This window comes from Lactuca serriola, chromosome 7 (genome assembly GCF_051521515.1).
Source record: "Lactuca serriola cultivar US96UC23 chromosome 7, Lser_US96UC23_V15, whole genome shotgun sequence".
Taxonomy (NCBI): Eukaryota; Viridiplantae; Streptophyta; class Magnoliopsida; order Asterales; family Asteraceae; genus Lactuca; species Lactuca serriola.
The window spans coordinates 27,778,472-27,793,301 of record NC_136414.1 but is presented as its reverse complement, the minus strand read 5'-3'; the positions used below and the strand labels follow the sequence as shown (position 1 = coordinate 27,793,301).

General features: G+C 36.0%; 1 protein-coding gene across 1 annotated transcript; it reads left to right on the top strand.

Annotated features, from left to right (window-relative positions):
- The first annotated feature begins 202 nt into the window (after positions 1–202).
- On the top strand, positions 203–2,189 carry LOC145063157 (NAC transcription factor 56-like). Its single transcript, XM_079010745.1, has 3 exons — positions 203–535; positions 627–931; positions 1,611–2,189. Exons 1-3 carry the CDS (start codon positions 352–354, stop codon positions 2,103–2,105), a joined length of 984 nt encoding a protein of 327 aa, XP_078866871.1. The 5' UTR covers positions 203–351; the 3' UTR covers positions 2,106–2,189.
- The last annotated feature ends 12,641 nt before the right edge of the window (positions 2,190–14,830 follow it).

The following is a 14,830-nucleotide window of genomic DNA, read 5'->3' as shown; positions in this document are numbered from 1 at the left end:
CGAAATAAGCCAAATTTTGATTTAGTTTTGTCATTTTTATTAGATAGTTTACGCTTACACCTATGCATAACAGATAACATGTATTTATGTAGGATTAAAGGTGTTTTAAAGGGAAATTGTTTGTTAACACACGAAAAGCATGACATCAAAAACTTCACACCTTAAATTCATGAAATGGGACCCACAACAACCCTACTCCTTTACACGTGTCAGATCACAAATGGTACCCCACACATAAATACTCCTGCGTCGTTTAGGGTTTTCAACAAACGTCTCATTTCTTCACTCATGATACAAATCTCACATAACACCAAAAACCCTAAAAGATTAGGGGAAAATCTTGAGCTTTAGATGGAAAGCACCGATTCATCCACATGTTCACAATACCCAAATCTCCCCCCGGGCTTTCGGTTTCACCCAACAGACGAAGAACTAGTAGTTCATTACTTAAAGAAGAAAGCTTCATCAATCCCTTTGCCTGTTGCAATCATAGCAGAAGTTGATCTTTACAAGTTTGATCCATGGGAGCTACCAAGTAATCATCTTTCGACTTAGTACTTTGATCATTGATCAAGTTTAGATTTTGTATGAATAATCTTGTTTTTATATATATATATATATGTTAGGTAAAGCTACGTTTGGTGATCAAGAATGGTATTTTTTCAGTCCAAGAGATAGAAAATACCCTAATGGAATGAGACCTAATCGTGCAGCAACTTCAGGGTATTGGAAAGCTACTGGAACTGATAAGCCAATCTTGTCTTCAAGAGGAGATCAAAAGGTTGGAGTTAAAAAGGCTCTGGTTTTCTATGGTGGAAAGCCCCCGAAAGGGATTAAAACCAATTGGATCATGCATGAATATCGACTTGTTGATCATGCTTCTTTCAAGTCTCCCATCATCAATTTATCAAACAAAAAGGGCTCTTTACGGGTAAGCGTTGGTGTTTGGGATTAATTTCAAAAGAATTTATTGAAATATCATCTTTTTTTCACCCTTATAAGTTAAAAAGAATGTTTGACCATTGAAAAATAGCTTTTTAAACTTCTTTTTTTTTTCAAGAACTCACTTGCATATGACTATTTGAAAAATCGACAGTCTGGTTTTTAGTTTGTTTTAGAAAACCAAAATTTTAGGGCCTATAGGTTTTTTGTTTTAAAAATTGGATATATAAACGGAATAAACTATAGTTCAATACCATGAAGTTTTATAGCATAAATAAATACTTATTCGATTAATTGCTTTAGGCATTTCCAATTTTCTATTGCATTCGTTAATTATAAATTTTTAGAATGTTTTTTTTTGATATTATATATATATGTTGTGAAATTCAAGGAATATATTTTTAATTCTTTTATCAAGTTTGACTTTAAAAAGTCCAATTGTGGCGCTTATTGCTATTTTAAGGCTAGAAACCAAATTTTCTCCTACTTACATTTCTACATTCCAAACTTATCGTTAATTAAGGGCCCATAATTTATCATCATATCTTCTTATACGATATAATTTAAATAAAAAAAAATGAACTAAACTAATATAACGTTATAAAAAAGGGTCAAGATTCATTTTCTTTTCTACTTCATTAATGTCCTTTTTTTGTGTATAAATGTAGCTTGATGAATGGGTTTTATGTCGTATATATAAGAAGAACAATGCAAGTAGACTGGCGGAAAGAGATTCAGATAACGATTATATGGAAAACATTATTGCTTCAAAGACTACAAACTCCAGCGGTCTAACAGAAAACAATCAAGAAACGTATTTTGAAATCTTTAACATTAATGAAGATGGATCAAGAATTCGACAAAGCAACTCTATATCCAAATTTGATTCTACAAGTTCTTCAATGAAATCGGGGGTTTCTTCGCTGATTTTGAATAATGGGAAACGCTCATTCCCAACTACTCACTATTGGAATCTTGAGTCCTCCGAGAAAAGGTTTCATTCCGATGATGACATGAATGGAATGATGGATGGAAATGGTTCCTTCATATCTTTGATGAATCCAGTTCAACAAGGGATTGGTGGATTCCATCCAAATACAGTACTTGGTTCAATTGGTGATTCTACTTTGCCATATCAGCTTTCTTCCTTAAACTGGACCTAAACTTCTATTTTTATTTTTGTTGTTGTAAGAAATCATAGATTATATTACTTTTTATAATAAAAATGCTAGCATACTTTATTTTTATTTTAGAGTTTAAAGTTTTCCCAAACCAATGCCTTAGACTATGTTTGGCATGGAACCAAAAAAGTAGTTAGCTTATAAACCAGTTGATTATAAAAAATTATGTTTGATAAAAAGTATAACAGATAAGTTAAATAGGAATTTAAAATGATCTGACATAAAATGAAATGTAAAAGTTTTACATGATTCAATATAACAAAACAAATATATAACATATTCCATTAAGTTATAATAAGTATTAAATAACACTTGTCCAATTGTTTACGCTTAAATGAAAAAATTATTATTTATCATATGTACATCATATGAGATACATTTTGTAATAAAAATAAGAAACTAATAGGAAATTATTTTCTAGTTGATCATGGCATTTTTTTATCGAGAAACATAAATCCATTACTCATAATACACACTTACAAAATAACATATATAAACAATTGAGCATTAGAAAAAGACGAACCTGCGGTTGAATAGAAACATTTGTGTCTATGATCAAGTGGTATGGTTCATAAACAGATGGAATGTGTATAGTGAAAGTGATTATTGTTTGGATATGAAAGTATGCATGTCGAGAATTGATGGATCTATATTTATGTAAGGGATTTTATATTATGTGGAGTTGGTTGCAAAGGATGGGGAATAATTTCCACAAAAAGTCGAAAGTCTAAATGTAACATCTTGATGTAAAGGAATGTAAAGGTAGACTATTATTTAAGTCAGTATGCATGTGGGATTTGGTCATGATATTTAGACATTTGGTTATTTAATCAGTTTAAGATGGGTTAAACGGGTAGGGGTTATTAGGGATTTTGGGGGTAGAAAACATGAGATTTTAAGGGTCATGTGAGGTAAACGGGTTGTGTGCGCGCGCGTTTATGATTTTTAAGGTTTTGAAATTTCTTTGGGTGCATATCAAAAACTAAACCAAACGAAATTTCAGAAAACCTAGACCAATCGGAAACCAAATTACAATTTGGTTTGAAATAAGGAAACCAAACTCTTGCTTGAACATAACAAAAGTAAAAGAGACCAAGAGATGAAACTTTTAGAGCTTTCGGGATCACGATGTCAACTGTAAAATGTAAATGTTGAATTGAATGGTTGAACATAGGTATATATATATATATATATATATATATATATATATATATATATATATATATATACACACACACGAATTTATTCAATGTTTTGTATAATGTAACACCTCTACTCCCAGGTATAACTTTTAAAGCATTATATACATGTTTATGGACTTACTCGACGAGTTGGTGACCCTCGTGGATTATTGGATCTACTCGATGAGTTGGAGGACTCAGACTCGACGAGTAGGAGCTGGGAGATGAAACCCTGATTTTTAGGGTTTGCACCCTATTTAAAGGACCTTAAGTCCTTACCTCCAGTCCCTTATCACCTTTTGACGGCCAACCCTAATTGCTATTAACCTTGTTCTTGAGTGTTTATGAGGCTTAAAAATTGATTTTGGTGCATTTTGTGAAGAAGGTGTGAAGTATAAGAAGCTTGGAGCAAATAGGAGCTTGTGGATTTGACTCTACTTCATCTTGGCATCATTTTGAAGGTAACAAGTCGCTACCTTGGCTTATCCTTAGCTAGATCTTTTCATATTTAGGTTTAGGGTTTTGGGAGTCATTTCGTGTATTGGGCATGATTTGAAGTTGTAACTTCAGATCTAGACTCCTCTTGGTCCCTATATCCATAAAGTTATCTAATTTAGCAAGCTTGGGCCTTTCTCCTTGGGTTAAACCTTTCCCTTAGCGTGGTTTTAGCATTTAGGACCATGCATGCACGTAACATTTGCAGCTTTACGTGGAAACCATGCCCTAGGAGGTTAGATCTGCATTATGGAGCAATAGGGTGGCTTAAAAACGTATGAATAAGAAATGGACTACATGAACTCGACGAGTCGCATAGACGACTCACCGAGTCCGATAAAGATTGACCGTGGTTAGTTTCTGCATGGACTCGGCGAGTTAGTAAGACGAATCGACGAGTCAGTTAGGGTTTTCCTGACTTTTGGACACACATGGACTCGACGAGATGTCTGGAAACTCGGCGAGTCAACTAGGGTTTTCGCGATTTCTTAAGTTCTTGGAGGACTCGACGAGCCAGTGAGCTGCACTCGACGAGTTGGGTCACCAAGGGTTAACCAGTTTGATTTCTGGGGGTATTTTAGTAAATTGGGAATTTATGGAAGTGGTTTTATGGTGGATATAGGTGGTGGAGTTTGTGGCTGTGATTCGAGAGTTTGACCTTATCACTATAGTTCGACAGTTATGAGGTGAGTTTTCCTCACTATACTCAAGGGTCTAAGGCACCAAGGCCGGCCCTTTTGGATTGCTATCCTGATATGTTATGCTAATATGATCTGTTAGATCAGTATCCTGGTAAATATAATGGTTTTATTCTATTATGATCTGTTAGATCAGTATCCTGGTAGATAGGACGTTATTATGTTGTTATCATCCGTTAGATCGGTTTGTTTGTGTAACGACCCAATTTTCACATCCAAAAATTTTTGTTTAAAAACGTTACTTTAGAAAATATTAATAACTAAAAACATCGTTTGATCAACCATAACATAAATTGAACCATGTCTGAAAACCAAAACATACAACTAATCAGAATATCAGAGTATCAATCCCAGTGAAGCTCGTAAATGCGGAAACCGGAGAGTGTGTGTGTGACATGCTGCTACCGCGCCGACTCCTTTCCCCTAGCTGAGGAGGTACCTGAAACCAAAACTGAAAACTGTAAGCACAAAGCTTAGTGAGTTCCCCCATAATACCCCATACCATGCATACATATAACAACCAATGTTCAGCTAGGAGTTACGGGCCTTGCCCTCACTCGGGAAGATACGGGCTCTGCCCACACTTCGCTAGCCGGGAGATACGGGCCTCGCCCACACTTGTGAAGATACGGGCCCTGCCCACACTTCGCTATCTGGGAGATACGGGCCTAGCCCACACTCCAACCTCGGAGAGATACGGGCCTTGCCCACACTCAACCGCTAACCCATAACATACAAGTATCACGCAAACAACAAGTATAAGCAACTCTATCATATTAACACATATATCATATTTGACTAAACCCAGAGATACGGGCTCGGCCCACACTCTAGTACTAGCATCTCGTCTACGCGGGTCGGCCTTGGTGCCTTAGACCCGTTCCTACTGGAAAGGAAACTCACCTCGAAATAGCTGCTGGTCTGTGTGGGAATTGATCACCTACCACTGCTGCTGCTGCTGCTCCGGAAACCCTCCGGCTGTAATTCCCACAATATACTCAATCAAACACTGGTCGCTGACCTTTGGGTAAAATGACCATTTTACCCCTGACCTTGCCCTAAGCCAAAGCCAGATTCAACTTTCAGTTGACCCGACTCGTCGAGTTGGCTTTCCAACTCGCCGAGTCCCTACCCAAACGACTGCCCTGAATCCCGATCCTACCCGTCGAGTTAGGCGACGACTCGACGGGTTCGCCTTCTTAACCAATATTCAAGTCCTTCATCCTACTCGCCGAGTTGTATGAACAACTCGTCGAGTTCATCTTCATCCGATGAACACTTATGCTAAGACTCGCCGAGTTGTATGAACAACTCGTCGAGTCCATCTTCATCCGAAGAACACTTATGCTGCGACTCGTCGAGTTGTATGAACAACTCGCCGAGTCTGTTCTTGATCTAAGGAGATTGCCTTGAACTCGCCGAGTCAGGGCATTGACTCGCCGAGTACCTCCATAGATGGGTTAAGCTTCCGACTCACTGAGTCACACCCCGTGACTCACTGCTCACTCGACATTACGAAAAGGGGACAAACTCGAAGACTCGCGAACAGACTCGCCGAGTCATATGAACGACTCGCCGAGTCGTTGCCATGCACCTACTAAATGCACGGATTTGCTCGATTCCAGTCCATGCCATTCATAGATCTGGACTTCTAGGACACGAATCACACGTAAAGTTTCCAACTTTACGTGTGGATATTCACCAATATGGATTTTAGGGCTCAAAATGTCTCAAAAGGGTAGATCTAGGGCTAACAAGCAACATGGGGCCATAAAGCTAACAAATCTGAGCTCCTGGAGCTCAAACTTGCCTAGATCCAGAGGCCAAACATCTTATTACGACATATAATGCACATACAAGCTTGGGGATTTGACCAAGAAAGACCCAAATGAAGTATTAAGCATAGAATCATGGGGAAAACGGGTTATACCTCAAAGGAACTGCTGGAAGAACACAATAATGCCTGGATGGCTTCCCTTCTTCTGGATCTACTTCCTTCCTCCTTCAAAACCTTCAAAAACACACACAATAGCCTCAAACTCTCAAGGAACAGCTTAGAACGAGGGATACAGGGCTCTAAGGGTGAATGGGGGCTGGCTTGGGGCAATTAAGTCGTTTAAATAGGGTGCAAACCCCTGAAACTTAGGGTTTCATCCAACAGCTGTGACTCGCCGAGTCCAGGATATGGACTCGCCGAGTCACTAACTTAAACTTGTCCCGGGTCCCGCGTCCACTCGGCGAGTCGGACCTATGACTCGCCGAGTCCAAGGCTAAAAGAAGGGAAATACTCAATTCAGATTTACGTACCAGGAACTGGGTGCTACAGTTTGTCTATAGGTTGTTATGTGATTATCTGATATATGTACACATGTTTGATTGGTGGTTGAGGCTTATCTGCTTTGTGCGAGAGCCAACAGACATGGGCATTCCAACCCGATGGGTGTGAGCCGTGAGTATTCCATCCTGAGGATGATTGGACTCATCGTATGTGGGCATTCCAACCCGATGGTTGTAGGCCTAGGGTATTCCATCCCAAGGATGACTGGACCCATAGTATGTTGGCATTCTAACCTAATGGTTAAGGGCCTGGGGTATTCCAACCTGATGGTTGACTGGACCCATAGTATGTTGTTTGTGATTATATGTATATTGTTGTATGTATGGGTATTTTGGGGGAACTTACTAAGCTTCAGGCTTACAGTTTCAGTTTTGGTTTCTGGTACATCAGATGATCGCAGGAAGGCGAAGGCGTGATCGTATAGATCCTCACATTTTATGATTTTGATTTCTGAGATACTCTTACCTGAAAATATTTTGAAAACACTTTGTAATAATTAGTGGTCTTTTATTTGGTTGAAAAAGTTTAAAATTGGCTTGATTTTTATGTGTGTTACATATAAAGTCTATGTAGCCCAATTGGCATAAGCGCATCCACTATTTTGAATCAAGCATAGGTGGTTCGATTCTTGTCCACAACATTTTGATGTTTCAAATTCAAGTTACAGTTTTGGCCATTACTTTAATTATGCTATATATATTTCATAATCAACCCCTCCTTCCAATATGTTTACATTTTTGGCCATTACTTTATGCTATATATTTCATAATTAACCCCTCCTTCCAATATGTTTAACAAATCAGTTTTCAGACGTTACATAATTAACCCTTGAACTTTTTATAAAATTTCATATGTTCCTTTTTAAGTAATTTATTTAGGGCCCTATTTTTCTTCTTAGCACAGGGCCCTTAAAATCTTCGAGTTGACTATGTGGTTTAATAACAACTCAAGCACAAACAAGTTCAAACCTTCATCCAAATTTATGAGTTTAGATATTGTTTATATGATTTTTGTAGTTGTTCTAGGTAATGACCAATGTTTCGAATTGGAAGACGACTATATTCCAAGTTTAGCGACTTATTAATCAATTACAAAAAAAAAAAAAAAAAAAAAAAAAAAAAAAAAAAAAAAACCCTTCAAATTTCAACAAGAAGAGACAATATAAAGTTACGAAGGTGCAAATCATAAGAGTTTTGAACTTGTTCATTGTTTCGAAACTCATATATAAACAACAAAATACCTATATATCGCCTTATATATATATATATATATATATATATATATATATATATATATATATATATATATATATATATATATATATATATATACATACATACTAGCCGTAGACCCGCGCAAAGCGGCGGCGAAAAATAGTTTCTCATTCGGCAATAAGTTCTACACGGAAACATGTTAGATTTCAAGTAACACAAAACATATGCATATTGTTATCGATCGGTTTTACGGCAACAAATAAATGTAACCCTCGCAATACAAAAGAAACTAAATATTTTGGTGTGTAGTGTACGTTTATAGTCCTTCATTTTAGAAATCAGAACACATCCATACGAAGTGACTTGCTTATACCTTTATTAGTATTGATAAAGTTAATAAAAGGGAGAATCAAAGTTAATCTTAACAACCCGGTTTGCTTGATACTGATAAGTCTAAACGGATATATCATATTATCCACTTTAATATCTAAAGTTTTAAACCGAAAACTAATAAAATTAATACAACCATATTTCATGGAACATGAATAACAAATGGGATACTAATTTTCTATTAGTCATAAATCATACATATATATTTTTTCTTAATATTAAACAAAGTATTTGATTTTACAACTAATTGGTCAATTTCGATTAGAGGGCATAAACAATAAATAAAGCTTAAAAAATTACAAATAAAATGGCCTATATAATGGATTATTTGTTTTATTTTAATTGGATAAGAGACCGGGTCAAATTTTTGGAAGAGATAAGATTTCAAAGGTAATCAGATTAAAATTTAATATTATTTTATTCATGATTAGTTGTACTTTACGCTTAGAGAGTTGAACGTCTTAGAAAAATAATATTATTTTATTGGATCTATTTATAGAAATAGTAGGATTTCTTTTATAAGTTAGTGTATATATATATATATATATATATATATATATATATATATATATATATATATATATAAGGTGGTGTTTGATTTTTTTTAAATCTCTTTTTACCACTTATTGATGCGCGATGCAACATGCGCAACACTTTTAATTTCGCAGAAGTTTGTTTTTTTAAAGGACTTCGGGCTCAAAAACCTATTCCCGTCCTCTGCCCCACACAACATTAGGCTTGGTTCTTCTCATCTCTTCTAACTTGATCTAAACAAAAAAATGGACGAAAGGATCCCATCGCTACGTCGTTCCTTTCGTTCTCCCTTCTTCTCGTCAAATCATCAAATCGGAGGTTGATGAAGAAACGACTAGTCCGCCACTCCGCCAACCGCTCGCCGCCAAACCCCTGCCCAGTCGAACCGTCCGCGTCTTTTGCTTCGCCATTGCCATCGTCTTCAACAGGTAAGTTTTTTTTTTATTTTATTTTTGATTTGAGAACCGATTTTTTGCTTTTGAGATGTTATTTATACATGTTGAAATCGGTTTTTGCTGAGATGTTAAGAATCCAACTAAAATATTTGTTGAAATCAGAAAGTTATGCATATTAATGTTGATTTCTGATATAATTGTTCTTATAACCGATTTTCTGCTCTAAGTATGTTATTTATGTTTTGTTGAAAATGATTTGTGCTGATTTGTGATCAATGTTTGCTAAAATCTTTGCCGAAATCATAAACTTATATGCAAGTTTATGCTTATCAGTTGATTTTATTGTATAATCTTTGCTTATATAGTTTATTTCTTTTTTTTTCTTTTGTTCTTTTTTTTTTAATTCATGATGCATTGTTGTTGAAATGTCATCAATTTAAGTTGTTATTATGTTGAAATATCATTATTCTTTGTTGCTAAAGTATGCAGTCAATATTTTTGTTTTGTTATTAGCTATGAGAGATAAACATACATGGACCAATGATCAAATAAAATTCTTATTGCATACTTGTATTGAAAAAGTACAAATTATGGGTAGAAAAGGTTTGAGTTGTACAAACATTCATGGAACAAGTTAGGAACAACCATTAAGGAAAAGTATGACATGGATTTGACTCAAAGACAATTGAAAAACGCTTATGACAACCTTAAAGCCAAATACATAGGATGGTTATATTTGAAAAAACAAAACTGGCAACCCTTACAATCCTCAAACAAATATTTTTAACTTAACAAATGAGGAGTGGGAGGAATTTAAAAATGTGTGTGTGTGTGTGTGTGTATATATATATATATATATATATATATATATATATATATATATATAGAGAGAGAGAGAGAGAGAGTCAAGATCAAATAAGAAGGAAAATTTTGGTAGGAAGGTAAGAAATTTTTTATATGCATATTTTCTTAGCAAAAAAATGGAATGAATCATTAGGTGATTCAAATGTAAGATGATTCACAAGAAAAAATTCCGAAAAAAACACCTTTATGATTCATTTTTAGGTAAATCAAGAAAAAAAATCACTTTTATGACAATTTTAGTGAATATCAACAAAATCATCATAAAAATGAATCATCGAAATGTTTTTTCGGGATTTTTTTGGTGAATCATGTTATTATTGATTCATTTGTTTTGTTCGCCAAAAAAATAAGTCAAAAAAAAATTTCTTACCGGATGTATATCCTATATATATATATATATATATATATATATATATATATATATATATGTATTTTGTTAATATAGTTGGCAATTATTCTTATACTACTTTTGTTACATTGATTGGGTTTAGGGACATCCGAAAGCAGCTTCTTTGAAAACTGTCCCATTGTTATTTCCAGAGCTTTGTGCAAAACCCTTTGATGGAAACAGTGCCTCTGGTAATCTCAGTTATGCCACATCTCAAACACCTTTGAGACATGGGTCATATTCTTGCCATGCCGCACCACTACAGCTTATGGACACCCCTTCTATTAAAATAGATGAGGATGGTTACTTTTCCAATCATACTAGTGAGCATTTTACTCAGCCACCACCTTCTGTTGCTTCACCTTCTGCTGATTCACCTTCTGCTGCTTCACCTATTGGTAACCCTAACAAAAGGGAAAAACCCTTAACTCCTAGACCTCAAGCTCCTAGTGATTCACCTTATACACCTTCTATTGCTTCACCTAAAGCTTCTATTATTGTTGATGATTTAGCACTAGAGATGTAAAAAGCTCTACGACATTTGACTTAAGGGCTTACAATTCCTCAATGTTTAGAGAAGCTAGAGTTGCTCGAGTTAGTCTCAATAGACCCTCTACGATTTGCTGCTTATCACATTTTTGGAGGGACAAGGAATACAAGAGAGATGTGGGTACATTTTCCCAACGATCCACAAATATTAAGCGGATGGATCGAGATGACTGCTATAAGTTTAGGAGTTTTAAAGGATGGTGTAACATCCCAAGTCAGAATCAAGAGTTCAGGGGGTAAAGTGTAAGTTTGGAAAAGAGGAACTCGGCGAGTAGGAGCTGCAACTCGTCGAGTCTAAGTGTGTGTCAGACACATGTTAGGTGACCGGACTCGCCGAGTCGGAGGCTGGACTCAACGAGTCCGTCCTAGAATGAGAAACCCTAATTCCTAGGGTTTGCACCCTGTATAAGGAACCTTAAGCCCCACCCCAACCTCTTTAGCACTCCCTTTGATGTCCAGAAGCTTTCCCCATCGATTTCAAGCCCTAATTTGAGAGTGAGAAGGATTTAAGTGTGTTTTGGAGCTTGGAGAAGAAGGATACTTGAAGCAAGAGTTGGTGGGATCATAGAGGAGCGAAGTGGATCTGATCTCCTTGCTTGTTGGCATTAGATTGAAGGTAAAAAGCTGTTTCCTTGACTTTGTTGTGCGTAGATTGTTCATGGATGAAGTTTTAAGGCCAAATTGTCATATATGAGCCTCTCTTCGAGTATTGGGTTCAGATATGGGGTTGCTACTACAGATCTAGACTGGTCTTGACTCATGAATCTGGAAAGTGATAGCTTTGGGGCTTGATTGAGAGTGTCCTTGCCTTAAACCTTCATTTTAGCTTGATTAGAGCTTGTTGAGCCTTGCATGCACGTAAAGTTGGAAACTTTACGTGTGAATATGGCCCTAGGAGTCCAGATCTATGTATTGGAAGGGTTGACTTTGACTTTGACCAAGGGTTGACTAGTTGACTTCCGGGGGTATTTTGGTATTTATTGGTTTTGGTTATTTGGTAATGTTCAGTGGTGGAGTTCGTGTCGGTGGTTGGAGCAGCGTGATCTTATTCTTCAGTCGGCAGTTGCAGGTGAGTTATCCTCACTATACTGACAGGGTCTACGACACCAAGGCCGGCCCTCTATCGGATGGAAATCCGGGTATTGCTGTTATGTTATTGCTTTGCTGTGTTTGCACCATGGTAGTTAGGATGGTATACGTTAGAGACCTGGTTAAGGTCGGTATCCTGATAGTTAGGATGGTATACGTTAGAGACCTGGTTAAGGTCGGTATCCTGATAGTTAGGATGGTATATGTTAGAGACCTAGTTAAGGTCGGTCTCCTGATAGTTAGGATGGTATATGTGTGACTGAAAGGTCTTATGTGCTATGAAGAGAATGAGATATATGTTGTTAAATATTATGAGAGTTGTATGTGTTATGTTACGATATGAGCAGTATGTTATGGACCGGAAGGTCATCATGTTATATGCGGTTATGTGATATGTATGTGCTCTGTATGTTATGTATGATAAGGACCGGAAGGTTAAGACGATATTTATGTATGTGTTATGTATGTTACGTATGGTAAGGACCGGAAGGTCAAAATGATATGGATCGGATGGTCAACATAGTATGGACCGGAAGGTCAACAGAGTTATGGGATGGAAATCCCCTGGGACATTCGGATCGGAAGATCCCATGGAGTTATGGCCTGGAAGGGCGTATGTGCTGTTATGGCCTGGAAAGGCGTATGTGCTGTTATGGCCTGGAAGGGCGTATGTGCTATATGTAGTATTTTGGGGGTAACTCACTAAGCTTTCGGGCTTACAGTTTCGGTGTATTGTTTCAGGTACTTCAGGAGATCGTGGCAAGGTGAAGGCGTGATCGTACCGCTCCTCAGTTTTATGTTGATGTTTCTGGGATACTCTGATAATAAATGAACTGAAAACCTTTTTGTAGTAACTTAATGAATTTGGATTGTTTTTTTTGAAAAGTTTAAATTGCTTGTAAATTTTATGGTCGTTAAAGATGGAAAGATTGTTCATTAAGTTTACATATTTGAGTTGTTTAGTTTTTAATTACATGTGTTGGAACTATGTGGTTATGTTTTTGGTTATTTGGTACTTGAATGTTATTTATGGTATTTGATACTTGAATTTTATGTTATTTGGTATTTCAATTTTATGTTATTTGGTACTAGAGTTTTATGTTTTATTATTTGGTGCACTTGAATTATGTTATTATGTTATGTTATTTGGTATTTGAATTATGTTATTATGTTATATTATTTGGTACTTGAGTTTTATGTTTTATTATTTGGTGCACTTGAATTATTTATTATGTTATGTTATTTGGTATTTGAATTATGTTATTATGTTATATTATTTAGTACTTGAGTTTTATTTTATATTATTTAGTACTTGAGTTTTATGTATTGTTAATGTATCACGACAAAAAGATATTTCTCATAATTCTAATGTACGTGTACGTCTGCTATTTTGGGAAGATGGGTGTGAAACGAGTGCGGGACAACAATTAGGAAATGACGGGACATGAATTTACATTAGGGTTACTTCACTGTAATCCTCTACAATGTGTTGAAATACTACACATGTCTCGTGAATCATTTATCCGACTATGTGCACATTTTAGAATAAATTACTTGTTAAATGATAGCAAACATGTATTAGTTGAGGAAAAGATGGCTATGTTTTTTATGATGATCGGTCATAACCAACGTTACGTGATTATCAAGCGAAGATTTTGACACTCAAAGCAAACTATTCATAAAATTTTTCATGAAGTGTTGGACAAAATGTTGCTTTTCGCCCATGACATTATAGTACCGACTTCTTTTAATCATAATCCAAACATTATGGGACATAATAGGAGGCTACGACTGGTGTTCAAATGAGCAGTTGGTAGACTTGATGTCACTTTCATACATGATGTTGTCCCTGCAAACAAACGAGATTTATATAGAAGTAGGGGGAAAGGCGATTGTTACCAAAACGTATTGGCAATATGTGACTTCCACATGATGTTTACGTTTGTTATGACCGATTGGGAAGGGATAACATATGATTCTAGAATTTTATCAGAAGCATTAGCAAATCCACATGCACCATTCCCGTTTCCACCATCAAGTAAATTTATGGTTATTTAAATAGTTTTATCTTAGTTTGAAAAATAAATGATTTTTTTTGTTTTTTTTTACAAATAAATATTATCTTTGTGATGCCTATGCAAACATTCTAGGTTTTATGGTACCGTATCGTAATATGAGGTATGGGCTTGGAGATTTCCGTCGAAGACGTGCATTAACGAATAAAGAAAAATTTAACCATGCACACGCAAAACTTCAGAATGTTATTGAGCGTGCTTTTGGTGTCTTGAAAGCTCGATTCCCTATATTGAAGAGGATGACACCATTCTCCTTGGTTACACAACGAAACATTACCCTTGCATGTTTCGTGCTTCATAATTTTATAAGAAGAGAGGAACTATGTGATGAGTATTTTGCACGATAGGATGAACCAAATGTCTCGGTTCGGAATAACAATGCAGTCGTTGATAATGATGAAGATGTGATTCCAACACATGGTACTGCAGGGGACTGTGAGTATATGACCAAGTTATGGAATGAAATTGTTGAACAATTGATGCAAAATATGGAATGA